General features: G+C 44.5%; 1 protein-coding gene across 2 annotated transcripts in view; it reads right to left on the bottom strand.

Annotated features, from left to right (window-relative positions):
- Window positions 1-17,114, bottom strand: part of PLD3 (phospholipase D family member 3) — an 80,956-nt gene extending 63,842 nt beyond the window's left edge. The window contains exon 1 of one of the 2 annotated variants that reach the window (XM_077482573.1): window positions 16,968-17,114. Coding sequence is in view for 1 of the 2 variants with exons in the window: in XM_077482565.1 (XP_077338691.1) it covers window positions 14,445-14,456 (12 nt within the window). In the remaining variant the exon portion in view is untranslated. Of the gene's footprint in view, window positions 1-14,444; window positions 14,472-16,967 lie in introns of those variants that run through there. The other variant, XM_077482565.1, reaches the window with a different exon arrangement.
- Window positions 17,115-27,358: the final 10,244 nt, after the last annotated feature.

Here is a 27,358-nt window from a genome sequence, read left to right as displayed (position 1 = left end):
CCACCAAAAGAAAGCTCTATCTGTGTGAAAAAAAAGAAGAAGGACGCAAGTTTCATATGGGTACAGTGTTGCATGACTGAGTAATTGTCATTCAAACTGTGAGAGCGCTGAAAGCTGAAAATTGGTCTGGACAGGGGTGTAAGTGCACTGTATTGAGGTGGTTAAGGTCAGTCAACCATTTGTTTGTGTAGAATGGGGGGGTAAGAGGTTGCGTGTGAGAGTAGCTGGGCACATAAATCAAAAATAAGTCCACATCTGTACGGGTCAGATTTAAAATAATAAAAAAATAAAATAAAAAAAAAAATGTTAAAAAAGTTGGAGGTGATCAAATACCACTAAAAGAAAGCTCCGCTTGTGGGGAAAAAAAAGGACATCAATTGTATTTGGGTACAGCGCCGCGAGACCACACGATTGTCAGTTAAAGTAACAAAGTGCCGTATCGGAAATAAAATAGCCTGGTCATGAAGGGAGTAAATCCTTCCGGGGCTGAAGTGTTTAACAGCTGTAAAAAAAAAAATGCATTTTTTTTTCTGGCAAAAGCCCAGTGTGCATGGACTCTGATCTTTATGGTATAGAAATAGGAGTCATTCTTATCCTACTGATTGTGTAGTGCTGTCAGTTTAGCAATGGAAGCTTGCTTACAAGGAAAACAACGACCTGATCAGCGTAGATTTCATTATTCGATTGTCAGGTTACCTATAAAGTCCCAACGAAGGGGGAATTATTTTTTTTTGATTGGCAGGTTGGTGAACCAGCTTAAAGTGGTTCTAAAAAGATACATGATTTTTTTTTTTTTTACCTTAATGCGTGAAGGTAAAAACCTTCTGCATGCAGCCCCCCCCCCCCCATACATAAAACTGAGCCTGATCTCCATCCAGCACTGTGCATGAGAGCGGCGGCTCTCTGTTTTCTCCCTACTAATAAGCTCAGAGACAGCAGCAGGAGCTATTGGCTCCTGCTGCTGTCAATCACAGCCAGTGAGGATAAAGCAGGGAGCGGGTCCGAGCCACACTGTCAATGGACACACTGAACACGGTTCAAGGAGCGAGCCCACACAAGTGCCTCCATAGCAAAGTTTCTTGCTATGGGGGCACTCAGCACAGGGAAGAAGCCAGGAGCGCCGATGAGGGACCCGACAAGAGGAGGATTGGGGCTGCTCGCTGACTTCACGATTCGCAAATGCTAGCTGTCTGGCTGCCCCACAGACCCTCTCGCTCTAACCTGAATTAAGCAGGTAAAGACTTTTGGCTTTCCCAATATGTATGCTTGTTCTGAGCCAGCAACATCGACAGTATGTAGAAATGTAGAAGTTCGCTGCAAAGTTTGCATGGAAATTCTTCAAAATTGTTCATCAGAACTTTCGATCTCTTAAATCAACCAACATTGTTTGATAGCCACCAAAATTTCAATCAGACCTGCTATTTGAATGGAATCCCAGACATATTAAAAGAGTTTCCACAAACGTAAACCATGTTCACGGTTCGAATTTTGCTTGAGAAAACATTTCTATCTTGCTCCTTCAAATGTACTCATTACTACGATAGAAAACAATTGTTCTTTTGATCCCACTAACTATTAGACAATTAAACGAACATCCCAAAAATACTATTCCCCCCCCCACTTTACTGCTGTATATTGATATTCTACTAGTGTTTAGGCCGCTGTAGATAGTATTAAAGACAAGGGTTTTGCATAATCACTAGTATTTTTATAAGAAAGTCAGCAGTGGCCGCCTATAGCAAGGGGTTACTTGAAGACATGATCCTGGAAGACGAATGCCCATTTTCAGCAATTGCGTTTGTCTTAGAAGTCATGTGCCGGTCTGGTATGAGGAAGTTACAGCCGTCCACACTCAGTCTCAGCTGATTCATCGCTGCAGTCAGCAAATAGCAAACCTGTTGTCTTTCCAATTGCAACATCTTCTCGTGTTAGTGGGTAAACAAAAGAAATAAAAATCTGTCCTCGTTTCTTAAATCTTCACACAAAAGCATTGCACTATAAGCAGTTCTAAGCAGTAATGACAATGTACTAAGGCAGGAGTCTCTAAACTGCGGCCCGAGGGCCAGATGTGGCCCTTTGCTAGCCTTTATCCAGCCCTTGGAGAACAATTAATCCCACAGATATGAGGCACCATTCCTTCCACTGACACCAACAATGGGGCACTATATCTTCCACTGATACCAATGATGGGATACTATTCCTCCTACTTATAGGGGGAATACTCCTCCTCCTATTGACCACCAACCCTGAGGCCATGTTTATTCTCACCAATGCGGAGCCCGTGACATTTTCCACCCCTGCTGGCCACAAATTCTGGCCCTCCTAAAGTCTGAAGGACAATAAAGTGGCCCTTTGTTCGAGAAGTTTGGAGACCCCTATACTAAGGGTAGTGACCCACAGCATACAATTTGAGTTCCTCCTTCATAATAAGTCTGGCAAAAGAAAAAGGAAAAATGTACTGAAAGTGCCACACCGATGGTAGTAGACTCACAGTGATGGCGGGCACAGGAAAGGTGGACAGGGGTGGCAGACACAGCAATGGCGGAGACAGGGGTGGCAGACACAGCAATGGCGGAGACAGGGGTGGCAGACACAGCAATGGCGGAGACAGGGGTGGTGGTCTGTGCATAACAGATGTGCATGAAAACTGATGTCCACATGCATGAGAACTAAGGCAAACTGATGTAAACTGATATCTCTGCATGTGAAATCTGCACAGTTTTCCCCATCAGTTTTTATGAACATATGGTGTGAACGAGCCCTCAAACTGAATCTTTGTACCAGCAGTCTACACACAGGAGAGAGGGAAAGAAAGTGGGAATAAGTAACTATTCCAACTCATTCAGTTGTATTTCTTTCTGCTTTAGCTGTTGAGCCCTGTAATATATTTTTTTTCAGCAGAGCAGATAAAAACAGCCCAGGAAACTAGACAAAAGAAGCCCACAGTCCCATCTGCTGGCTGAAAATAAGAGTATAACCTGCAATATTTTAGATTTAAAGATCGGACTAAAGAAAATATTTTTCAAATGATTTTAATTGATAAACAAAACAAACCCTATACATTATAGTATGTAACTACGGGATAATATAGTGAGTCAGATGTTCTGCAAGGTACTCTGGTTATGCTGGGTTGGTTTCCTTACTATATATACACACACTATGATTATATGTAATGGTGAGATAATCTTGGGAGGGTATGGAGTCCTGTCTATAATCCTGAACTGGAGCCAAAACAGCCACAGGCTTATAGAATAATAATGCATTTGGGTGGCAAAAATATGAATGCAATCTATACAGTGGGAGAAAACCTCTGAGGGAATCAGGAAGGATGTACTGGAAATAGAGCAAGTACAAAGAAGGGCAACAAAGCTATTAAAGGGTCTGGAGGATATTAGTTATGAGGAAAGGTTGCGAGCACTGAACTAATTCTCTCTGGAGAAGAGACGCTTGAGAGGGGATATGATTTCAATATACAAATACCATACTGGTGACCCCACAATAGGGATAAAACTTTTTTGCAGAAGGTAGTTTAAACAAGACACATGGCCACTCATTAAAATTAGAAGAAGAAAAGATTTAGCCTTAAACTACGAAGAGGGCTCTTTACTGTAAGAGTGGCAAGGATGTGGAATTCCCTTCCACAGGCGGTGGTCTCAGAGGGTGGTATTGATAGTTTCAAGAAACTATTAGATAAGCACCTGAACGACCGCAACATACAGGGATATACAATGTAATACTGACATATAATCACACACATAGGTTGGACTTGAGTCTTTTTTCAACCTCACCAACTATGCAACTATATGAGGTTATGCAATAATGCAGAATTTGCACCCGTCTCCCAAACTCCGTACCCATAACTAGCTCTACCTTCAGCATTGACAGTGTAAATCTTGCTGACTGCTGTAGAATGTCACCAAATAGTTGCAGTACACGAGCAGATCACATATACACAATTTTAGATTTCAAGAAAGGACAGTTGGTTACAAGAGTTCACTACTGTGCTAGTGCTCAACTCCCTCCAACAAAATGGTCCTAGTACTGTGAAGAACAAATCTAGCAGGATCCCTTCCCATAAACTGCTCGATATCCAAACTAAAATGTGCCAGCCCTATAACCTGCTGTCCATTGCTGACCATTTTCTACCTAAGTGCTCCTTTGCTGACTGCCATGCTGATGCAATGCTTCAAAGTTTGGGCTTGAACCACAAATTTTGACACTTTTCTGACAATTTAAAATTGTGCCCATAAAATCGGCGGGACTTTATTACAAGAAAAGGGGGAGCATGTGGAGTTGATTTACTTAAAGCGGGAGTCCGCCGGGACTCCGCGTTTTTTTTTTTTTTTTTTAAAAGCCAGCAGCTACAAATACTGCAGCTGCTGACTTTTAAAATAGTGACACTTACCTGTCCAGCGTGCCCGCGATGTCGGCACCCGAAGCTGATCTCTAGATCGTTTCTCGGGTGCTGCCGCCGCTATCTTGGGTATGGGAATCAGGAAATGGAGCCTTTCGGCTTGATTTCCCGGTTCCCTACTGCGCATGCGCGAGTCGCGCTGCGCAATAAGGACGGTCCCCGCTGCCTCTGGGATCTGTGTGTTTCCCAGCAGGCAGCGGGGCACTTGCGGAAAGGGGTGGGCACTTGCGGAAAGGGGCGTAATCTACGCCCCTTTCCGCAGAGAGCTATCCCGGAAGTGGGTGCAGATACCTGTACTGTACAGGTATCTGCACCCCCCTCCCCCCTGAAAGGTGCCAATTGTGGCGCCGGAGGGGGGGGGGGGTTCCAATGAGCGGAAGGTCCACTTTAGGGTGGACCTCTGCTTTAAGGCAAATAGACTGTGCACTTTGCAAAGTGCAGTTTCACTCTGCAAGAGCAGTTGCTCCAGAGTTTAGTAAATGAGCAGAAGCTCTGCTGACTTCCATCATCCAATCATGTGCAAGCAAAGATGCATTTTTTTTATTTGCACATAATTGGGTATTCTTTGCAAAGTGAAGCTTTACCTCATTTACCAAGTTCTGTAACAACTGCTCTTGCACAGTCGATTTGCCTTTAGTAAATCAACCCCGTGGTGTTACGGTTATGCTATGACCTGTACCTTCTTAGCCTCGTCTTCCTAGTGTCAAACAAACCCACCCTTCAGGTTTGGTTCACACTATTACGAATTGGATGCGCGTTTCCCCACATCCAATTTGCATGTCAGGAGACTGTGACCGGCTCTCTGCGGTTCACACAGCTCCAGGACGGCTGCGCAGCGAATTGCACAGGAGTCCTGTGTGTCTTTTGGTCCGTTTCAGGTCTGAATTCAGCCAAAAATTTGCACCAAAATCGGACCTGCAATGGTAAACAGGGATGCACGGGACCCCAGCTGTGAGACGCTCCGCACGGCAGTGTGAACCCAGCCTCACACTCTGCAGCCAATGGAAAGAAGAGGAACAGAAGGTATAAACCAAAGTGGGGTTATTAGAACTGTGGGCTCAATTCCAGTAATAAAAGCATCATGTATTTTCAAGGTATCAGCACACCATTTCCATAAAAAAACAATGGTTTGCATGTGGCTAAAATGTGTAATACAGAATATAAAGTTTGTATGCAGCCAAGTATCTCTGTAATTAAAGTGTATTCAAAGCCAAAGCTATACTCTATTATTATTTTTTTATTTTAATAATATAATTATATATATATTTTTTTTATAATATATGTCAAGTTTCATAAAGTACAGTAAAAACAGTCAACGGGTCGAATGCCGCGTACACACAATCAGAATTCCGGACAGAAAAAGACCGATGAGAGCATCGGAAAAATGCGACCGTGTGTATGCTCCATCGGAATTTAGCTGTCCGAATTTCCGCCAGCCAAAAATTGATAACATAAAAAATACTCAGGTCTCACAGACCCCAGACCGCGCTACGGAGGCTAAAATGAGACTAGGACGTGAATGGAAGGACACACAAACAGTGTCGCCACCCCTATAGATCGCAGCCCCAAAGGGGATGCAACCGATAGCAGAAAAATTATTAGTATACGGGGACCGGCGCCACTGTTAATTGACTACAGTGGGGTGTGTACAAAAAATGAGTACATACACACCACTGGCCTCCACAAGAACACAATGGTTACCAAGGTAGGTGTCAAGCCTGTCCAAAAAGATATATAAATTGCAAGGGCGGAAAGGGGAATATGCAGAACAAAACCCTTAAAGTAACCTATACTGGTATAAATTACTAGTGAGGTACCAGTACCACTAATAATGCACACTCGTACCTATAGTCAACCAATAGGGTTCCACATATGATACTATAAGTACACAAATCTGAACACATACATAAACATCAGGAATTACTACTAAAGTGCATAAAGTACAAAAGAATACATAAAGTGCAAATGTGGTATACAAAGTATAATCATTAACCACTAGGTTAGTAAGTGTATTTGTAAAGTGACCACAGTAGAATTAATTGGGACTAAAAATACAGTAAAAATACAATAGAAAACAGTGCACTATGCCCTCAAAGAAAGCTGGTTGATAAAGAAATGTAATATTAAAAGATGTGAAAAAATGTGAAAAATATGAAAAAAAATTTTTATGATAAACAATTCACAAAAAATTCATAGAAAACCCCAAAAATAGTTCATATATAACCAGAATGGCAATCTCCTATGCAGTGCAGTCCAAACAGGAGAGGAGAACAAAATTAAATTATTAGTTGTCCACAGATTCTTCAGATAGGTGCAGTAGGTGAAAGTGACTGGTGCTCAAAAACATAAAATTCAGGTGACTTCCGTGCTCACCCCCTTAGCTCCCCACTCCCCGGAACTATGAGCCCACAAAGGGCAGTCAGGCCTGTAGAAATCACACAGCAAGCGTCGGTGCGCAGAAGAAGGATTTGAAGAAGATTATATTCCACTCTCTTCCTGATGTGCAAAGAACGCTGGTGCTGATAGATCAGGGTTTCCTCAGGGAGAAAAAAAGATAACATGTTCTCAATTTTCCCAACGGAAATTCCGATCGTTTGTATGCAATTTCGACACGCCAAAAATCACGTATGCTCAGATTCAAACTACGAGACGTAAGTTATTGGCTATTGATCTTCCTTTTTCTAGTCCCATCGCACATTTTGAACCTCACCGCGTTCTAAACGATCGGAATTTGGTGTGACTGTGTGTGGGCACGATAGCTTGAATGGAATTCCATCGGAATTCCGTCGGAAAAAGCTTGACGGAATTTCAATGGATTTCCGATCGTGTGTACACGACATTATAGAAACAGTTCCCACCCAATAAAAAAAAAAAATAAATAAAAAGGAAGGCAATAAAGATACAAAAGGATTTATCACAAATTAAACAAGACAACCAAGCCCAACAGAGGAATTGGTAAGGGCATTTTGAGTTGTTCGTGAGAACTAAGTAATGGTATGAAAAAGGTAAAGAGAAAAATGGGGGCTTCCATTGGCTTGCCATGACAGCAGGCTACAGAGATATGAGATACTAAGCATGAGACTACAGCAAGACAGAAAAAGAAAATCCATAGTAGAAAAATGAAACAGAAAGAACGCATATAGAAAGCAGAAGAAAGAAAACTACAGTGCTAGGTGCCCAGGCAGGAGGAACTGGCTCCCAGAGGTGAGGTCAAGTGATTACGACAACGTGAGGGTATGCTTGAATTCTGAAGAGCCCAGATAAATGACCCAGATGGCCAATGCATACACATAGAAGGTGTACCAATCACAGAGCCAAGCAGCCAACAAGAGGGACAACTCAGTAACTCATTCTTGCATAATCTTCGGTGGTGAGGGATAACTGCTCTGGCGGCTAGAATAAAGAAGAAGTGAAGAATGTGGCTTTTAGCTGTAGAGATGGAGCCAGGTACACTAAAAGGAGGGCCATTTCTAGAGTCACAGGACTGTCCAAACCCATCGCTGCCCTACAGGTGGTAAAGACACGTGACTAAAAGGTTCGATACAGAGGCAAGACCACCATATATACAGTATCTCACAAAAGTGAGTACACCCCTCATTTTTGTAAATAGTTTATTCTATCTTTTCATGTGACAACACTGAAGAAATTACACTTTGCTACAATGTAAAGTAGTGAGCGTACAGCTTGTATAAAAGTGTAAATTTTCTGTCCCCTCAAAATAACTCAACACACAGCCTTTAAATTTCTAAACTGCTGGCAAAAAAAGTGAGTACACCCCTAAGTGAAAATGTTATTTTCGCTGCCTTAACCCTTTTGGTCATGGAGTTCACCAGAGCTTCACAGGTTGCCACTGGAGTCCTCTTCCACTCCTCCATAACAACAGAACAGAGTTCCTAAAATGTCCAAATTGGACCCAATTAGCCATTTTCCCTCCCCGGTGTCATGTGACTTGTTAGTGTTACAAAGTCTCAGGTGTGAATGGGGAGCAGGTGTGTTAAATTTGGTGTTATCACTCTCACTCTCTCATACTGGTCACTGGAAGTTCAACATGGCACCTCATGGCAAAGAACTCTGAGGATCTAAAAAAAAAAACATTTTTTTCCTCTACATAAAGATGGTCTAGGCCAGCGTTTCTCAACTCCAGTCCTCAAGGCACCCCCAACAGGTCATGTTTTCAGGCTCTCCATTATTTTGCACAGGTGATTTGATCAGTTTCACTGCCTTAGTAATTACCACAGCCATTTCATCTGAGGGAAATCCTGAAAACATGACCTGTTGGGGTGCCTTGAGGACTGGAGTTCAGAAACACCGGCCTAGGCTATAAAAACAGATTGCCAAGACCCTGGAACCGAGCTGCAGCAAGATGGCCAAGACCATGCAGCGATTTGATAGGACAGGTTCCACTCAGAACAGGCCTCACCATGGTCGACCAAAGAAGTTGAGTGCATGTGTTCAGCGTCATATCCAGAGGATATCCCAGTCTTTGGGAAATAGACACATTAGTACTGCCAGAATTGCTGCAGAGGTTAAAGGGGTGGATTTATTGTGCATCATCTTTCTTCTAAAGATTACTGGAATCATGTCCTGTGGTCTGATGAGACCAAGATAAATGTATTTGGTTAAGATCATGTCAATCGTGTGTGGCGGCAACCAGGTGAGGAGTACAAAGACAAGTGTGTCTTCCTACAGTCAAGCATGGTGGTGGGAGTGTCATGGTCTGGGGGCACTGGGGAGCTACAGTTCATTCAGGGAACCATGAATGCCAACACTCTGTGACATACTGAAGCAAAGCACGATCCCCTCCCTTTGGAGACTGGGCCGCAGGGCAGTATTCCAATATGAGCACGACCCCAAACACACGTCCAAGAGGACCACTGCCTTGTTAAAGGTAATGGACTGGCCAAGCATGTTTCCAGACCTAAACTCAATATAGAGCATCTGTGTGGCATCCTCAAAATGGAAGGTGGAGGAGCACAAGGTCTCTAACATCCACCAACTCTGTTCTGTTGTTATGGAGGAGTGGAAGAGGACTCCAGTGGCAACCTGTGAAGCTCTGGTGAACTCCATGACCAAAAGGGTTAAGGCAGCGAAAATAATGGTGGCCAAACAAAACATTGACACATTAGGCACAATTTGAACATTTTCACTTAGGGGTGTACTCACTTTTGTTGTCAGCGGTTTAAACATTAATGGCTGTGTGTTGAGTTATTTTGAGGGGACAGCAAATGTTACACTGTTATACAAGCTGTACACTCACTACTTTACATTGTAGCAAAGTGTCATTTCTTCAGTGTTGTCACATGAAAATATATAATAAAATAGTTACAAAAATGTGAGGGGTGTACTCACTTTTGTGAGATACTGTATATGTAGCAAAGTCCCAGTCTCCATCTCATAGAGCCAGCAGTGATCAGAGGCAGAGAGGAAAACCTCCAAATATCATAGGAGAACCTATACCTGCATTCTAAGATCTCAGAACTTCATTCTTGGGCCACAGAGGCTTTGAGATTAGAGGAGATGAGATTCATGCAGTTGTCTACTCAGCTCTTTTTCTCAAGCCTTAAATCAATAATTTTTTCAATAAGTATTCTGAACTGAACATGTATAGAAGGGAGGGTTGGGACTTGAATATTACAGCAAATACCCATGTACATTTTTTTACATTTTAGATAAAAGTAGGGAAGGGATCATTTTGCTTCTTTTTGTTCTTGGGTCTAGATATCTATAAAGTAATGTCACCATAATGTGTGTGCTGCAGTTTACAGTTTCTCAATAGGGAATGCAGCCTTAATACATTATTATTTGATGACTACATGATAAGATTGGGAAAAAAAAAAAAAAGGGAAAGGAACCCGATCATACAGCCTGTGAATAATAGTATAATTCACATAAAAAAGGAGGGCGACGCACACATCTGGGTAAAATACTTTGTTAGATCCGTTTACACACCCAGCCAAATTCGGCATAGGTCGCCTCTTCTTTAACCACTTCAGCCCCGGAAGGATTTGCCCCCTTGACCACTTATCTACCTGGCACTTTCACCCCCTTCCTGCCCAAGCCATTTTGCAGCTTCCAGCGCCGTCACACTTTGAATGACAATTGCGCGGTCATACAACACTGTTACCATGTGAACATTTTTATCATTTTCTTCACACAAATAGAGCTTTCTTTTGGTGGCATTTAATCACTGCTGGGATTTTTATCTTATCTTATTTTATTTTTTTATTATTTTTTTTTTAGGAAAAAATAAAAAATAAAAGACCGAAAATGTTGAAAACAAAAAACAGTTTTTCTTATTTCCTGTCAGTAAAGTTTGTAAATAAGTAATTTTTCTCCTCCGCTGATGAGGCAGCACTTATTAGGAGGCACTAATATTCTGCACTTATGGGCACTGATAGGTGGTACTGGTAGGCACTGATAGGCGGCATGGATAAGCGGCACTAATGGGCATCACTGAAAGCCAGCACTGGCATCAGTAATGGGCACCGATTTCTGTCTGTGGTGGGCACTGATTGTTGACACTGGTGGTACGTGCTGGTTCATAGTTTCAGGCCCAATCTCAGCCTGAATTCACACCTGAAACAGACCAAAAGACGCACAGCATTTTTCTGCAAAATGCACCGGACCTGCTGCAGAGATATGTGAACCGGCTCCATAGAGAGCCGATGAAAATCATCTGCTATTGCGAATTGGATGCGGCGGTCCAATTCGCAATGGTGTGAACCCAGCCTCAAACAGCACACCGGAACAGAGCTGAAGCTGTCAATCACAGGCTGTGTGCCAGAAGTCCCTCCCATGCCCACCTTTTTTTCCCCCTCTTAGGCGCGATTCATGCTGATAGCAGAGGAATGAAGCAGCAGACAGAAATGACAGTTAGTGCTCTGGGCTGAGACAAGTACACATTACAGAGGGATATGCTTTGTTAATATTTCAGGTCTGAGCTTTACAACCACTTTAAAAATGATGTGCATACTTGCTGGGATTGCAAACTGAGCTAGAGGAAACGCAGACAATATTACAGATGGAACATTTTATTGCCATTTTCGTATCCAAGGACTTGTTTAGATCGCAGCTCTTGATGTGTGGTGAGGAGGCTTCAGCACTGAAGCACTGGAAATAGTGCACTGCATGCCAATCTTTTTTTTGTTTTGTTTTTTTGACTTGTCATTAAAGTTTGAAGTAAGTAATGTTTCATTGAATTCTATTGGCTGCAGCACAGTGTGATGTAATGGATTGCTTCACGCTGCATGCAGTACTTTCAGTATATACCACCCCTGACCTGATCAAATAGGAAACAAGGCATTTGCCTTCTTTGTGCATTTGGATTGGCTGTCAAGCTCAGTTCTAACACACCCGGAGTAAGCAAATTCTAATGCCCTGTACACACGGTCGGACATTCCGACCACAAAATCCGTAGAATTTTGTCTGAAACTGGTGTTGCATACACACGGTCGGACAAGGTTGTCGGAAAATTAGATCGTTCTGAACTAGGTGCCATTTGTTGCGTACGACGGGACTACGTAGAGGCTAGTAGCCAATAGCTTTGGTCTCGTAATTTGATCTGAGCATGCGTGGTACTTTGTCCTTCGGAATTCTCTACAGACGATTGGAAAGTCTGATCGGACTTTTTTGACGGAAAATTTGAGATCCCGCGCTCAAATTTTTTCTGTCAGAATTTCCGAAGGAAAAAGTCCACACACGATCGGATTTTCCGACAATATAATCCAATCAGACCTTTTCCATCGGAATTTCCGACTGTGTGTACAGGGCATTAGCGTGTTTTAGGCCCCATTTACACTTGGCGATCTGGAATCGCTGCAATCCTGCCTGCCATTCCAAATCACAGTAAAATGCACAACACACATTTTGGTGGTATTCTTTTTAATGGCACCGCAAATAAAGCAATTCTGCTGCGATTTTTGCACCAAAATCACAACAAAACTCACCTTTAAAAATCACGCAAAGCTTGTGCCCCCCCCCCCAAAAAAAAAAAAAAAAAAAAGCAGGGGCTTCTTTGGGGCCACAAATGAACAGGCTTCCCTATGTGTGACACTCAGAAACGCATGTAAATCGCACTTAGAAAATCACGACTTTTACTGCTATGTGAGATCTGGACGGGGCCTAAATGGAAACACATTTACAAACCATTGCATGCATTTTTATTTTTATTTTCTGCCAGCAAGATTTTGCAAAGACATCAGTATTTAATTATGACTCTGTGCACGAGCCCTTAACTGCTTTTAGAGGAAATATGAACGTGTATAAACGCAAGTAAGTCCAAATACATTAAATCCTAACCTTAGTTAAACATTTTATTTTCTGATCAGCACAACAGACCATGCTTGCTATCAATTAGAAGTGAGAACTGTCCCTTGTGCTGATAGCAGCTGCTTAAAGTGGAGCTCCACCCTCCCAGTTCATTTCTCGTACCTCTATGTTCAATATTTGGATATGCTTGTTTTTTTAATTACCGTAAGTACTTTTTTTTTTTGTTTAAAATATTTGCCACTTTTGGCCAGTCCACCGCAGCAATTGGCGTCATCAACTATGTTCCAATGACTTCTGGAATATCGGTTTCATTAATTTCAGGAGTCAATGGGTATCCTCTTTAATCTGTTAGCAACAATGTGCGCCGCAGAGTCTTCACTTAGCAGGCGTGAGACTGTGCCGTACATGCTGGGTAGCCAGCTGCACAAAATACAGGAAGTATATGGGTGTCGGCTTCAAACGCCCACACTAGTGATGGCCGCCGCTAAATCTTCTGCAAAGATATTAATGAACTTAGGTGAGCACACCTCCCAACATTTTGAAATGAGAATGAGGAACACCTACTAACAAACATATGTAGGCAGAAGACACGCCCCCTGCTACACCCCCTTAAAGAAGAATTAACCAAAAAAAATAAAAAGTTAATTAAATCCACAAGGACTTTTATTTACCACTACTATTCAATTATATTGGCTTTTAAAAATTACAAATGCAGCAATTTAGAAATCAGATGAAAGGTTTAGCACTGGGAAACACTTTTTGAAAGATAAAAAGTGCATTTTATATACAACTATATAGATCAGACCATAATGAGGGACAAACGAGGAGGAATGAGGGACAGATCAGGGACAGTCTCTCAAAATCAGGGACAGTTCGGAGCTATGGGTGAGTAATATGTGCACATACATGCAAAACATTATATATAGTGGATTAGGCACATGCCGAGCGTCACAAGGTTTTTATTTCGGATCAGAGATTGCAGCTCCTCTAAGTGGAAATTCAAAGTCCCCTGAACCCCCAACCCCCCCCCCCCCCCATACCCCAGCAGTTGTAACCCTTTGGAGCTGCGGGGGTAAACAGAACTGTAGGACCAGTCACAGGCATTCACCACGAGTGCCGGCTATGCCCGCCCTCTCTGCCCCCCTCATCCAGTTACAGAAGCTGGACTATAATGTTCACCAATGAAAAGTGCTCTATGAATGGAGGAGGGGCAGATGAATCGTCCACCTCCTCCATTCATCGGTTTCCTTCCTCTGCCGATCGCTAATTCTGTTCCCACTGCAGAAATCTGCTGATCTGGGCAGTGTACTGAAGTGTGAATGACCCCCAAAATTTGTGTATAAATTACCAGATCATTTCTCTGGAGCTTAGCTGGAGGTCAGGGTTAGTACAGCTTCATACTATGTATCTGACAAGGCTTCATCCCCAAATCAAGGTTCTGGAGGAGGGGAGAACATACAGATACTATGGCTGGTATAGGAAGAGCGCAGGGCTGAGGTCTTCATATAAAGCTCACACAAGCCTGGATTCTACACTTACAACTTGACTATGAGAAACAATGTATACGATAGAAGAGGAGGGGAGAGTAACAATGTATACAAGAGGAGGGGAGAGTAACAATGTATACGATAGAAGAGGAGGGGAGAGTAACAATGTATACAAGAGGAGGGGAGGTAACAATGTATACGATATAACAGGAAGGGAGGGTAACAATATATATTATAAGAGGAGGGGAGAGTAACAATGTAGGGCTGCAACTTACGATTATTTTCATAATCGATTAGTTGGCCGATTATTGTTTCGATTAATAACCTTAAAAAAAAAAAAAAGGTGTGGTGTATAATTTAGTTAAATATGCAAAGTTAAAAAAAGGCAATTTATTCTTAAATATCTCTATGCAGTGGTAAATATAAATAACCAACTATATGGTTAGAGAGCAAAATCTCTAATCCACTCAGAGTAACAGACAGAAGTGATATACTGTATATACTATTAGTTTACTAAATTACTACTATTGTTTAAAAAACAAACAATTTCTTCTTTTAAAAAAAAAAAAAATAATTAATTTTAAGAACGTTCGTTCGATTTTCTAATAGTTAGCGGGGTAAAAATCGACATTCATTTTCAACAACAGTGACAGGAAAATTTGTAAATAGAAAACAGTGTATGTGGTTTTCGTTCAGAAATGACATTAAATTTTAAAAACAGAATGTTAAAAACACAAGTGGAAATTTCAAACATTCTTTCATTCAGCGAATGTACAAAGATTTTTTGTCTCAATATTCTTGTCTGAAAATTGATCGGTGTGGCCAGAATAAGGCTCGGCACACACCTATGCAGTTTGCTTTTAATCTGTTTCTGCAGTGCTTTTTGCTGTGCGTTTTGATTTTTGCTGTGCGTTTTGATTTTTGCTGCAATTAGCATTTTTGCATTTGCTGCAAAAACGCATTCCATGCTTTTCTGCAGCTTCTCCATTGAAGTATATTGAACCAAAAAAGTACAGTTTTGTGTGCCTGACCCTTTCCAAATATGCAGCGGCTGAAAAAAAGCATAGATGTGAACGTGTCCCATAGGAAGCCATGTAAATGAACTGTAGTGCGTTTCTGCAAAAAGCACCAAAAAACACATTAGGTGTGAACCAGGTCTATGACGTTTATGATGTTTAGTAACATAATGGGGTTAAAAAAAACTAAATCAGCCCTTTATAGTACAAAAAAGCAGATAATCACTACTGTAAGGGTTTTTTTTTATTTTTATTTTTTTTACTGTGGAACTGTGAAAGTAATATTTACAGTAGCAATTATTTGATTTGTTTTGTACTATAAAGGGCTCTTTTTTTTTTTTAACCTCATTATGTTACTGGCCGATTAATCGATTATGAAAATAGTAATCGATTAATTTCATAATCGATTTGTTGTTTCAGCCCTATAACAATGTATACGATATAAGAGGAGGGGAGAATAACAATGTATACGATATAAGAGGAGGGGAGAATAACAATGTATACAATATAAGAGGAGGGAGAGTAACAATGTATACGATATAAGAGGAGGGGAGGGTAACAATGTATACGATAGGAGAGGAGGGGAGGGTAACAATGTATACGATATAAGAGGAGGGGAGGGTAACAATGTGTAAGATAGAAGAGGAGGAGGGGTGGGTAACAATATATATTATAAGAGGAGGGGAGAGTAACAATGTATACGATATAAGAGGAGGGGAGAGTAACAATGTATACAATATAAGAGGAGGGGAGAGTAACAATGTATACGATATAAGAGGAGGGCAGAGTAACAATGTATACGATATAAGAGGAGGGGAGAGTAACAATGTATACGATATAAGAGGAGGGGAGAGTAACAATGTATACGATATAAGAGGAGGGGAGAGTAACAATGTGTACGATATAAGAGGAGGGGAGGGTAACAATGTATACGATATAAGAGGAGGGGAGAGTAACAATGTGTACGATATAAGAGGAAGGGAGGGTAACAATGTATAAGATATAAGAGGAGGGGAGGGTAACAATGTATACGATAGGAGAGGAGGGGAGGGTAACAATGTATACGATATAAGAGGAGGGGAGGGTAACAATGTATACGATATAAGAGGAGGGGAGGGTAACAATGTATACGATATAAGAGGAGGGGAGGGTAACAATGTATACGATATAAGAGGAGGGGAGGGTAACAATGTATACGATAGGAGAGGAGGGGAGGGTAACAATGTGTAAGATAGAAGAGGAGGAGGGGTGGGTAACAATATATATTATAAGAGGAGGGGAGAGTAACAATGTATACGATAGAAGAGGAGGGGAGAGTAACAACGTATTCGATATAAGAGGAGGGGAGAGTAACAATGTGTACGATATAAGAGGAGGGGAGGGTAACAATGTATACGATAGAAGAGGAGGGGTGGGTAACAATATATATTATAAAAGAGGAGGGGAGAGGAGAAGAGTAACAATGTATATACTGTAATAGTAGAGTAACAATGTAGAGAACATACAAGATGAGAGTAATATCATAGTAGAGAAGGACAGCGTATGGAATATAATGAGTCAGTGTAGGGGGAATCAGCAGGTACAAGGGGGTGTCATTGTAGGGGGTCCCAGCAGGTACAAGGGGGTGTCAGTGTAGGGGGTCCCAGAAGGTACAAGGGGGTGTCAGTGTAGGGGGTCCCAGCAGATAAGAGGGGGTGTCAGTGTAGGGGGTCCCAGCAGATATGAGGAGGGGGTCAGTTTAGGGGTCCCAGCAGATATGAGGAGGGGGTCCCAGGTACTTACCTTACACACACAAAGAGATCAGAGCCACAACAACTGCTTCCACAGCGGGCTCAGTCAGTATACATTGTGAGGGGCGGAGCCCTAGGGGAAGGCGGTCCACACACACCCAAAAGGGTTGGTATACACAAATAAGGAGAGAGGTCTGGCTGCAGACTGGAGCTCCACATTTCACAGGAAACACGTGTCCTCCACTCCACTTTTTTTTTTTTTTATAATGAACTTTAATGTCACAAACATTTCATAGACAACTCGTGGAAGTGGAGGCCATATGTTTCCTGTGACATCCCCCATGGGTATCTGGCTGCAGACTGGAGCTCCACATTTCACAGGAAACACGTGTCCTCCACTCCACTTTTTTTTTTTTTTATAATGAACTTTAATGTCACAAACATTTCATAGACAACTCGTGGAAGTGGAGGCCATATGTTTCCTGTGACATCCCCCATGGGTATCTGGCTGCAGACTGGAGCTCAACTCTCCACAGGAAATGTGTGGCCTCCACAGAGTTTAAAAAAAAAAAATGTTTTAATCAACTTTAACCCTTACTCTGCCAGAGCTGTTTTTGTATTTTTTTGTTTACAAAAAGAATTTTCGGCCTGAAGATTACATAAAACTCCCCAAATAGTATATATTTTCTGAAAGCAGACACTCTAGAGAATAAAACAGTGGTAGTTCCAATTTTTTATCTCACACAATATTACAGCAAACGTCTTGGAAACGCAAAATGTCAGTAAAAAACACACTAAAGTGAATTTAAAGGGAAACAAATTCAATAAATTAACCACATTTTGGTAAAATATAAAAGATGAGGTTGCACCGAGTAAATAGATACCCAACATGTAAAACCTTAAAAGGGGTTGTAGATCCTCGTGTTTTTTCACCTTAATGCATCCTATGCATTATGGTGAAAACCCACCTGGCAATGACCACCCCCACCACCGTTTTATTTACCTGAACTCTGGAACTTCATTCGGCAGAGACACTCTCTTCCTCTGCCCGGGGTTCTCAGCTCTTGATTGGATAGATTGATAGCAGCGCAGCCATTGGCTCCCGCTGCTCTCAATCAAATCCAATGACCCAGGGGACGGGGCCGAGTCATACATTCGGCAGCTATGGATGCCCAATGCTGGATTCGGGAGCGCGCCCGCAAGGTGACCTCCACTTCCACCAGTTGTGTCTAGTGTCTAGTAAATGTTTGTGACATTAAAGTTCATTAATCATTTTTTTTTTTTTTTAAGTGGAGTGGAGGCCACATGTTTCCTGTCAAACTTGGAGCTCCCGTCTGCAGACAGAACCCCTTGAATATAAAGGGGCGGGGCCCTACACAGAGGGTTAGCGCCCCAGCAAGCAGCAAAGACACACACACAGAGGGGCTGGTATACACAAAAAAAGGTGGGGGCCCAGCAGAGATCTGTATATATTTAGAAAGGGCAGGGCCCGGTATACACACACGCACACATAGGGGTAGTATATATGGGGGGTCCCAGCAGGCTCGGTACTCAAAGGGGGCGGGGCATATTGGTCCAGTGTTCTACGATCTGATTGTACAAGTCCCGCACAATCTTCTGCTAAATCTATGACATAAGAGGACACACCTAAACGATCCATCCAATTTATAATAAATCAGGCAGAACCTTGCAGTACATAGTTGATGCTAGATCTGTTGGAGATTGTACAATCAAATTGTAAAGCGTATGGTCAGCCCAATAAAACAAAGCGAACAATGAAACTGCCAGGACAGTAAAAGAACCTGTGAGAGGGGGACCCCTTTTCAGCACATGGTGATCTCCTTTTGGGCACTCTTTATCCAATTGTGGACCCCCCGGCCCGCAATGTACTGCTGATGCGCGGCCGATACAGGCAAAGCGACGCACACTTGTACATCTCTACCTGTTTCCAGGTTTAGGGCACCCCTGCTAACACCTACTCTGATTGTACACAGCGGAGGTCTGTCAGCAGATCCTGTACCGAGGGAACGATCTCTCTATTTCTTATTCGGGGATAAGAAACAAAGAGATCTTTAGTAAAAAGCAGCACACATTACACATTGTTAGGCACACATTTAAAGCGAACCTCCACCCTGAAGTGGAAGTTCCGCTCATCTGATCCCTCCCCCCCTCCGGTGCCATAATTGGCAACTTTCAGGGGGGAGGGGGAGGGGGGTGCAGATACCTGGATAATCCAGGTATCTGGACCCACTTCCGGGGACAAGCTAGCCGCAGATGCCCCGCCCCCCCCATTGTGTTCTGGGAAACACACAGTTCCCAGGACACAGCGGGGACCAGTGGAGACGCGCATGCGCAGTAGGGAACCGGGCAGTGAAGCCGCAATGCTTCACTTCCCGATTCCCTGACAGAGGATGACGGCGGGGGCAGCGGAGAGATGAGCGATTGCTCGTCATCTGCCGCCGACATCGCTGGACCCTGGGACAGGTAAGTGTCAATTTATTAAAAGTCAGCAGCTGCAATATTTGTAGCTGCTGGCTTTTAATATTTTTTTTAAAGGTGCTGCTCCTCTTTAACCCCTTGCTCGCTCCTAGCTGTTAATCCCTTCCCAGCCAGTGTCATTAGTACAGTGACAATGTACAGTGTATAGTATGAAATGTTGTTTTATTAAAAGAAAACCGGATGCTTTACAATCACTTTCAGTCCACATCGCCCCCCCCCCTGCATACCAAGTGGAAGTTAAACAGAACTAAAGGCAATTTTTGTTTTTCTTTTCATGGTATAGCGTAAGGGAGGGTTATAACCCCTGTGTGTTTTTTTCCATCTGTGTCCCCACTGGGGAGATTTCCCTTCACTTCCTGCCTCAAAACAGCAAGTGAGAGAAATCCCCAAAAGTGGCAGAATCCCTGGTTGTCACCAGAACTAATGTCCCCATTGGAAGATTTCCTTTCTGTTCTTGTTCTGATGACAACCCAAAATTTGGGATTTTGCTTTCACTTTTGGTGGTAACAGTAAACATAAAAAATAGAGAGAATCTCTTTAACAGGGGACAAAGACAGCAATAAAAATCCCTCTCCACTCCATCCAAAACAAAAGAAAATATTTGCCTTTATACATTAACATGTGTGCGCAAAAAAGAAAACAATGGTTTTGGCATAGTTTTTTGGTGGTACGGTAGTGTAGTGGGTAGCACTCTCACCTAGCAGTAAAAAGGGTCACTGGTTTGAATCCCAACCACGACACTACCTGCCTGGAGTTTGCATGCTCTCCCTGTGCTTGCGTGGGTTTCCTCCGGGTACTCCGGTTTCCTCCCACACTCCAAAGACATGCTGGTAGGTTAATTGGCTTCTGGGACCTTGGATTGTGGGCTCCTTGAGGGTAGGGACCGATGTGAGTGTGCAATGTACAGGGATAGGGGCAATTGTAGACACCTCACTCAGGATGGACTGGTGTCTTTATTCAACCTTACTATGTAACTATGTAAAGGGATAAAAATGTCACTCCTCGCATCTGCGGACATCACCGCTCCCCTGAGGAGCCCGATGTGTAAATTGCTGCACCCCTTTTACATTAAGGCCCCATTCACATATGCGGAAATGTGTGTTTCCACATGCTTTCCCGGAACGCATGGAAAATACTTAAAGAATGCGCATCGCGGTGCCGTTAATTGTAAATGACACCACAAACAAGGCGAGCAGACATACATTTTACACAAAAAAGACACACAATTATATTATTATATTATATTGTATATTGTCTCATACTGTTGTGGACTCTTTGCTGGGTCGTTTGGGTCTGGTTATATGCCATTGTTCTATTGCAGGGATATGCAAATAGCGGACCTCCAGCTGTTGCAGAACTACAAGCTACCATGTAGCAAGACTCTGACAGCCACAAGCATGACACCCAGAGGAAGAGGCATGATAGTTTTGCAACAGCTGGAGGTCCGCTAATTGCATATCCCTGTTCTATTGTTTGTGTCTGCCTTAGGAGCAACCTATTATGGGATGTGTATGTGTATTTGTATTTGCTGTGAGGAGGGAGGGGGGGGAAATCCTCCAACAGCTCTCCCTGCTGATTGGAGTGTTACATTTGTGTACCTGTGTTCAAATAAACAGTTCATGTTCAGCAGCCAAAATGAGTACTGCCTAGTTTGTGGTTGCAAGCTGTTGGAAGATCTGATATCTATATTTTGAGTGGAGGAATTTACACGACATGACATCAGCAGCCTCTCCTGTCTGCAGCTCTGATAGTTTCATATTACACACATAGTTGGTAATTATTGTAGCTTTGTTTGGGCTTAGACTGCACACAGAGTTCAAAAAAAGCTCCGGAAGAGTCATAATTTTTTTTTTTTAAAGTTGATTATTTTGGGTAATAATGATGAAATAAAAGATATTTAAAAAAAGAGATAAAATAAAAGTGAGGCAGAAATGAAAATATTTGATCTGCAGGAACATTTTATGAGGTATCTGCACCCACTTCCGGGAATAGTCTCCTGCAGGAGTCACGCCCCTTCCCACAGCCCCCCGCTGCCAGGGGCAGCCCAGGACATAGCGGGGACCACTTGCGACACGCAGCGCGACTCGCGCATTCGGGAACCGGGAAGTGAAGCCGCAACGCTTCACTTCCTGATTCCCTCAATGAGAATGGAGGCGGCAGCAGCCGAGAACAGAGGGATTGCTCGGTTTCAGCATCGCTGGACCCTGGGACAGGTAAGTGTCCATTTATTAAAAGTCAGCAGCTGCAGTATTTGCAGCTAGAGATGGCCTTTGCTCGTTCACGATTCGCCAAACTGGCGGACTTCTGGCGCTGTTCACGGCGGACATATTCGTTTACATTGTGAAGAACTTTGACCCATGACACATCCATCATGGGGTACAGGACAGTAGTGATGGAACGAACTTCCGACGGGACGTTTCGCGAACGCGGACCGCGAACGCGGCCGATAGTTCGCGAATCGGAACGTTCGCGGCGGGCCCCATTGACTTCAATGGGAGGCGAACTTCGCAAACCTACAGGTCAAATTTGCAGCCACAAAATAATTAATAGCTGTGCAAACATAGTCCCACCACATGGCCAATGACATAACACATGTATGAGGTGAATCTGGGATCGACAACTACAAGCATTCTTTTTTTATATGGGAAATTGTTGTGACAATTCAGGACTGTGGAGCGCATGAAGGCAATGGAGGAGAGGGAAAGTCAGGGACCAGGATAGGCAAAGAAGAGGGTACAGTATATGATCACCAGCAGCGTGACATACAGCAATGACACCTGCACCGTGATAGAGTCATCTGACAACAGCACCGTGATAGAGAGCACTGACATCAGCAGCGTGACATAAAGCACTAACACCAGCACCGTGATATACAGCACTGACAGCAGCACCGTGATAGAGAGCACCGATATCAGCAGCGTGACATACAGCAATGACACCTGCACCGTGATAGAGTCATCTGACACCAGCACCGTGATAGAGAGCACTGACATCAGCAGCGTGACATAAAGCACTAACACCAGCACTGTGATATACAGCACTGACAGCAGCACCGTGATAGAGAGTACTGACATCAGCACCGTGATATACAGCACTGACACCTGCACCGTAAGCAGCCCCAGGAGGAAGTCAGCATAGCACAGGGATGGTGGGAGCCCCTCATAATGAGCATAGCACAGGGATGGTGGGAGCCCCTCATAATAAGCAGCCTCAGGAGGATGTTAGCATAGCACAGGGATGGTGGGACCCCCATTATAATAAGCAGCCCCAGGAGGATGTCAGCATAGCACAGGGATGGTGGGAGCCCCTCATAATAAGCAGCCCCAGGAGGAAGTCAGCACAGCACAGGGATGGTGGGAGCCCCTCATAATGAGCATAGCACAGGGACGGTGGGAGCACCTAAAAATATGCACAGCAGAGGTACAGCCCCAGGAGGAAGTGAGCACAGCGCAGGGATGGTGGGAGCCCCTCATAATATGCACAGCAGAGGTACAGCCCCAGGAGGATGTCAGCACAGCACAGGGATGGTGGGAGTCCCTCATAATAAGCAACCCCAGTAGAAATATGACACCGCTCAACCTCTTCAAAGAGGAGGATACGGGCATATAGTACGGTGTGCTTTTTTTGGACAAGGAAGTGAGCCAAATGAAGAAAGAAGGTCTCTGTGCTCGTTTAAAAAAATTGTTTATAGACATATACATGGTCTACTGGTCACATGTGTTCAATTCCTCCGAGATCCATGCCTCATTCATTTTTAGAAATGTGAGGTAGTTAACACTGTCGTGAGCTAGGCGAGTACGCTTATCGGTCACGATCTCCCCTGCTGCGCTGAACGTCCTTTCGGACAGGACACTGGATGAGGGGCAAGCCAACAGTTCGATTGCAAATTGAGCAAGCTCTGGCCAGAGGTCAAGCCTGCCCACCCAGTAGTCCAGGGGTTCATCACTCCTCAAAGCATTCACATTGGCCGTTAACCCGATGTAGTCGGACACCTGACGGTCTAGGCGTTCCCTGATGCTGGATCCGAATGACACCTGTCGATGGGTCGGCTGAAAGAATGACCTCATATCCGAAGTCACCAACACATCTTCAAACCGGCCTCTTCTTGCAGGAGCTGTTGGATTGGTACCCGCAACTCCTTCTCTGGGAGTGGGAATTGCTCCTCTGCCAGTGCACGCAAAGGCAGAATGCAGCATTTCTCGAAGCAAGGCCTGGAAGTGCTCCATTTTGCCAGCCCTCTGTGACAGCGGTAACATTTCCGCCATTTTGTGTTTGTACCGGGGGTCTAAGTTCGTTGCCACCCAGTACTGGTCCTTGACCCTTATGCTTTTTATACGGGGGTCCCTATTAAAACACTGGAGCATGAAGGCCCCCCATTTGCACTAAAGTGGAAGCGGTGTGGTGGCCTGGCTCCTGCTCATCATCCAGGATAATGTCGTCCTCTTCATTCTCCTCTCCCCATCCACGCACAACAGGGATCCCAGAAAGGTTTAAAGCATGCTCTTCTTGCTCCTCCTCATCCGCCCCGGCACCATCCTCCTCTATCTGAGACAAGTCAACAACAGGAGTCTGAAGAGGAGTCAGAGAAGCCCCCCCTGGGAATTCATCCAGCATTGCGACTTCCTCATCTTCCCGCTCCTGCTCCTCAACAGCTTGATCAATGACACGACGCAATGCACGCTCCATAAAGAAGGCATAAGGTACCATGTCACTGATGGTGCCATGGCTGCGACTGACCAGTTTGGTGATCTCCTCAAATGGCCGCAGAAGTCTGCATGCGTCACGCATGAGCAGCCACATGAAAAGCTCCTCAGAAAGCTCCCCAGAACCTATTCGACATGCCAGGTGAGATGTTGCCATGCCGTGCTGCGTCTGTTGTGCCTGGAAGCCAAGAGCCACGCTGGCCCGGCACTCCTTTCTGCTTTGCGTTCACAGGCAGATCAGTGGCTAACACCGCTCAATTTGACAGTTGGTAAAGTGGTGTGTGACAACGGTGCCAATCTGCTTAGCGCATTGAAACAGTGCAAAATCATGCATGGCACACGTCTTAAACTTGGTCGTGCAGCGAATCCTTGTCAAATACCCTGGGGTCCGGGACATCTTGCGGCAGGCAAGGAAAATCTCGGCCCATTTCAGAAGATCTTACATGGCCATGGCTCGCCTTGCTGACATTCAGCGGCGACACAATCTGCCGGTCAGACGTCTTATTTGCGATTGCCCGACACGATGGAACTCAACCTTCTATATGCTTGATAGGCTGCTCCAGCAGAAACATGCAGTTAACGACTACCTGTACGAAAAACAGGTTCTGGGGAGCTTGTTGTTTTTTCACCGTGCCAGTGGCTGCTCATGCGCGACGTATGCAGACTTCTGCGGCCATTTGATGAGATCACCAAACTGGTCAGTCGCAGCCATGGCGCCATCAGTGACATGGTACCTTATGCCTTCTTTATGGAGCGTGCATTGCGTCGTGTCATTGATCAAGCTGTGGAGGAGCAGGAGCGGGAAGATGAGGAAGTCGCAATGCTGGATGAATTCCCAGGGGGGGGCTACTCTATCTGAGACAAGTCAACAACAGGAGTCTGAAGAGGAGTCAGAGGAGGATGGTGCCGGGGCAGATGAGGAGGAGCAAGAAGAGCATGCTTTAAACCTTTCTGGGATCCCTGTTGTGCGTGGATGGGGAGAGGAGAATGAAGAGGACGACATTATCCTGGAGGATGAGCAGGAGCCAGGCTACCACACCGCTTCCACTTTAATGCAAATGGGGGCCTTCATGCTTCAGTGTTTTAATAGGGACCCCCGTATAAAAAGCATAAAGGTCAAGGACCAGTACTGGGTGACAACGTTGTGTTTGGGTACAAACACAAAATGGCGGAAACGTTACCACCATCACAGAGGGCTGTCAGAATGGAGCACTTCCAGGCCTTGCTTAGAGAAATGCTGCATTCTGCATTTGCGTGCACTGGCAGAGGAATTCCCACTCCCAGAGAAAGAGTTGTGGGTACCAATCCAACAGCGCCTACAAGAAGAGGGTGGTTTGAAGATGTGTTGGTCACTTCTGATATGAGATCATTCTTTCAGCCGACCCATCAACAGGTGTCATCCGGATCCAGCATCAGGGAACTGTGACAACACTGATGAAATGACATTTTGCTACAATGTAACGTAGTGAGTGTACAGCTTGTATAACAGTGTAAATTTGCTGTCCCCTCAAAATAACTCAACACACAACCATAAGACCCCTTTCACACTGGGGTGCTTTGCAGGCTCTACAGCGCTAAAAATAGCGCCTGCAAAGCACCCTGAAACAGCCGCTCCTCACACTCCAGTGTGAAAGCCCGAGGGTTTTCACACTGGAGTGGTGTGCTGGCAGCACAGTAAAAAAAAAATCCTGCTAGCATCTTTGGAGCGGTGAATATACTGCTCCTGCCCATTGAAATGAATGGGGCAGCGCAGCTATACCGCCGGCAAAGCGCCACTGCAGCAGTGCTTTGCTGTGGTTTTAACCCTTTCTCGGCTGCTAGCGGAGGGTAAAACCTCTAACCCCGCACCGCCCCAGTGTGAAAGGGGCCTTAATGTCTAAACCGCTGGCAACAAAAGCGAGTACACCACTAAGTGAAAATGTCCAAATTGGGCCCAAAGTTTTAATATTTTGTGTGGCCACTATTATTTTCCAGCACTGCCTTAACCCTCATGGGCATGGACTTCACCAGAGCTTCACAGGTTGTCACTGGAGTCCTCTTCAACTCCTCCATGATGACATCATGGCAGGGCCAGACTCGCCTACCAGGATACCGGGACATTTCCCGGTAGGCTGCCTGCCCTGGGTCCACTTTGAGCTACGCTGTAGCATAGCTGAAAGCAGAGTCCGGCTATGTAACGGACCTCCATGTGACTGAAATGATATGCCACGCTATGACAAATGTCTCGCCCTCCTCCTAGACCAGCTTGTGTGATAGATTCTGTCTATCACACGAGCTGGTCTAGGAGGAGGGCGGGACTTTTGTCATAGCGCGGCTGAACATTTCCAACTGAGCTCCGTGACACAGCGGGAGATGCGCGCTTTGAGTAATCCACCGACACAGGCACTGACTGTTTGACGCTGTAAGGTTGCAGTGATGGGCACAGTATAGCTGCAACGATGGGTACGGTAAGGCGACAATGATGGGCACGGTGAGGTGGCAGTGATGGACACGGTAAGGCTGCAATGATGGGCATGGTAAGGTGGCAGTGATGGGCACAGTAAGGCGACAATGATGGGCATGGTAAGGTGGCAGTGATAGACACAGTAAGGCTGCAATGATGGGTACAGTGAGATTGCATGGGTGAGAGCAGTGAGGCTGCATTGAACTCTTGTATCATGTCTGCAGTCTCTGACCATCTCCTATATCATGTCTACATTCTCTTACCGACTTTAGTATCATATCCTCAGTCTCTAATCATCTCCTGTACCATGCCCACAGCCTCTGATCATCTCCTGTACTATGCCCGTAGCCTCTAACCATCTATTGTATCATGCCCACAACCTCTGACCATCTCTTGTCTTATATCCTGTCTGCAGTCTCTGAGGAGGATTCTGAAGAGGAGTCAAGAGTGGGAGTGATGTCGGGATGGGGATCATGGGAGAAGTCAGGCACACAAACAGTCCTGTGGCAGCCGAATCTCTGCCTTCGGCCGCATGATCATCCTGTCCTATGCCTGCTATCAATGTTCACAACTTCACACACTGCCTAAACATCGGTGCGCTCAGAGTCTGAGCCCAGCTCAGCAAAGGGCAGTGGCAGGTGCTCCATGATTGGCCAAGCAGGCTGCAGGTCATGTGTGGGACGGACCGGATGGCAGACATGAAGGTCTGTGAATGATTCGCCTGGAGCCGTAGCTGCTGGTCACATGTGGATGCTGGGCTGACCTGTGTCTGGAAAATTGTGCCAGCCCTGCATGCTC

This window comes from Lithobates pipiens, unplaced genomic scaffold (assembly GCF_037356315.1).
Source record: "Lithobates pipiens isolate NorthernLeopardFrog02 unplaced genomic scaffold, aLitPip1_a1.2 Scaffold_1, whole genome shotgun sequence".
Lineage (NCBI taxonomy): Eukaryota > Metazoa > Chordata > Amphibia > Anura > Ranidae > Lithobates > Lithobates pipiens.
The sequence above is the reverse complement of the archived record's forward strand: the minus strand, read 5'-3'. Positions and strand labels throughout refer to the sequence as shown.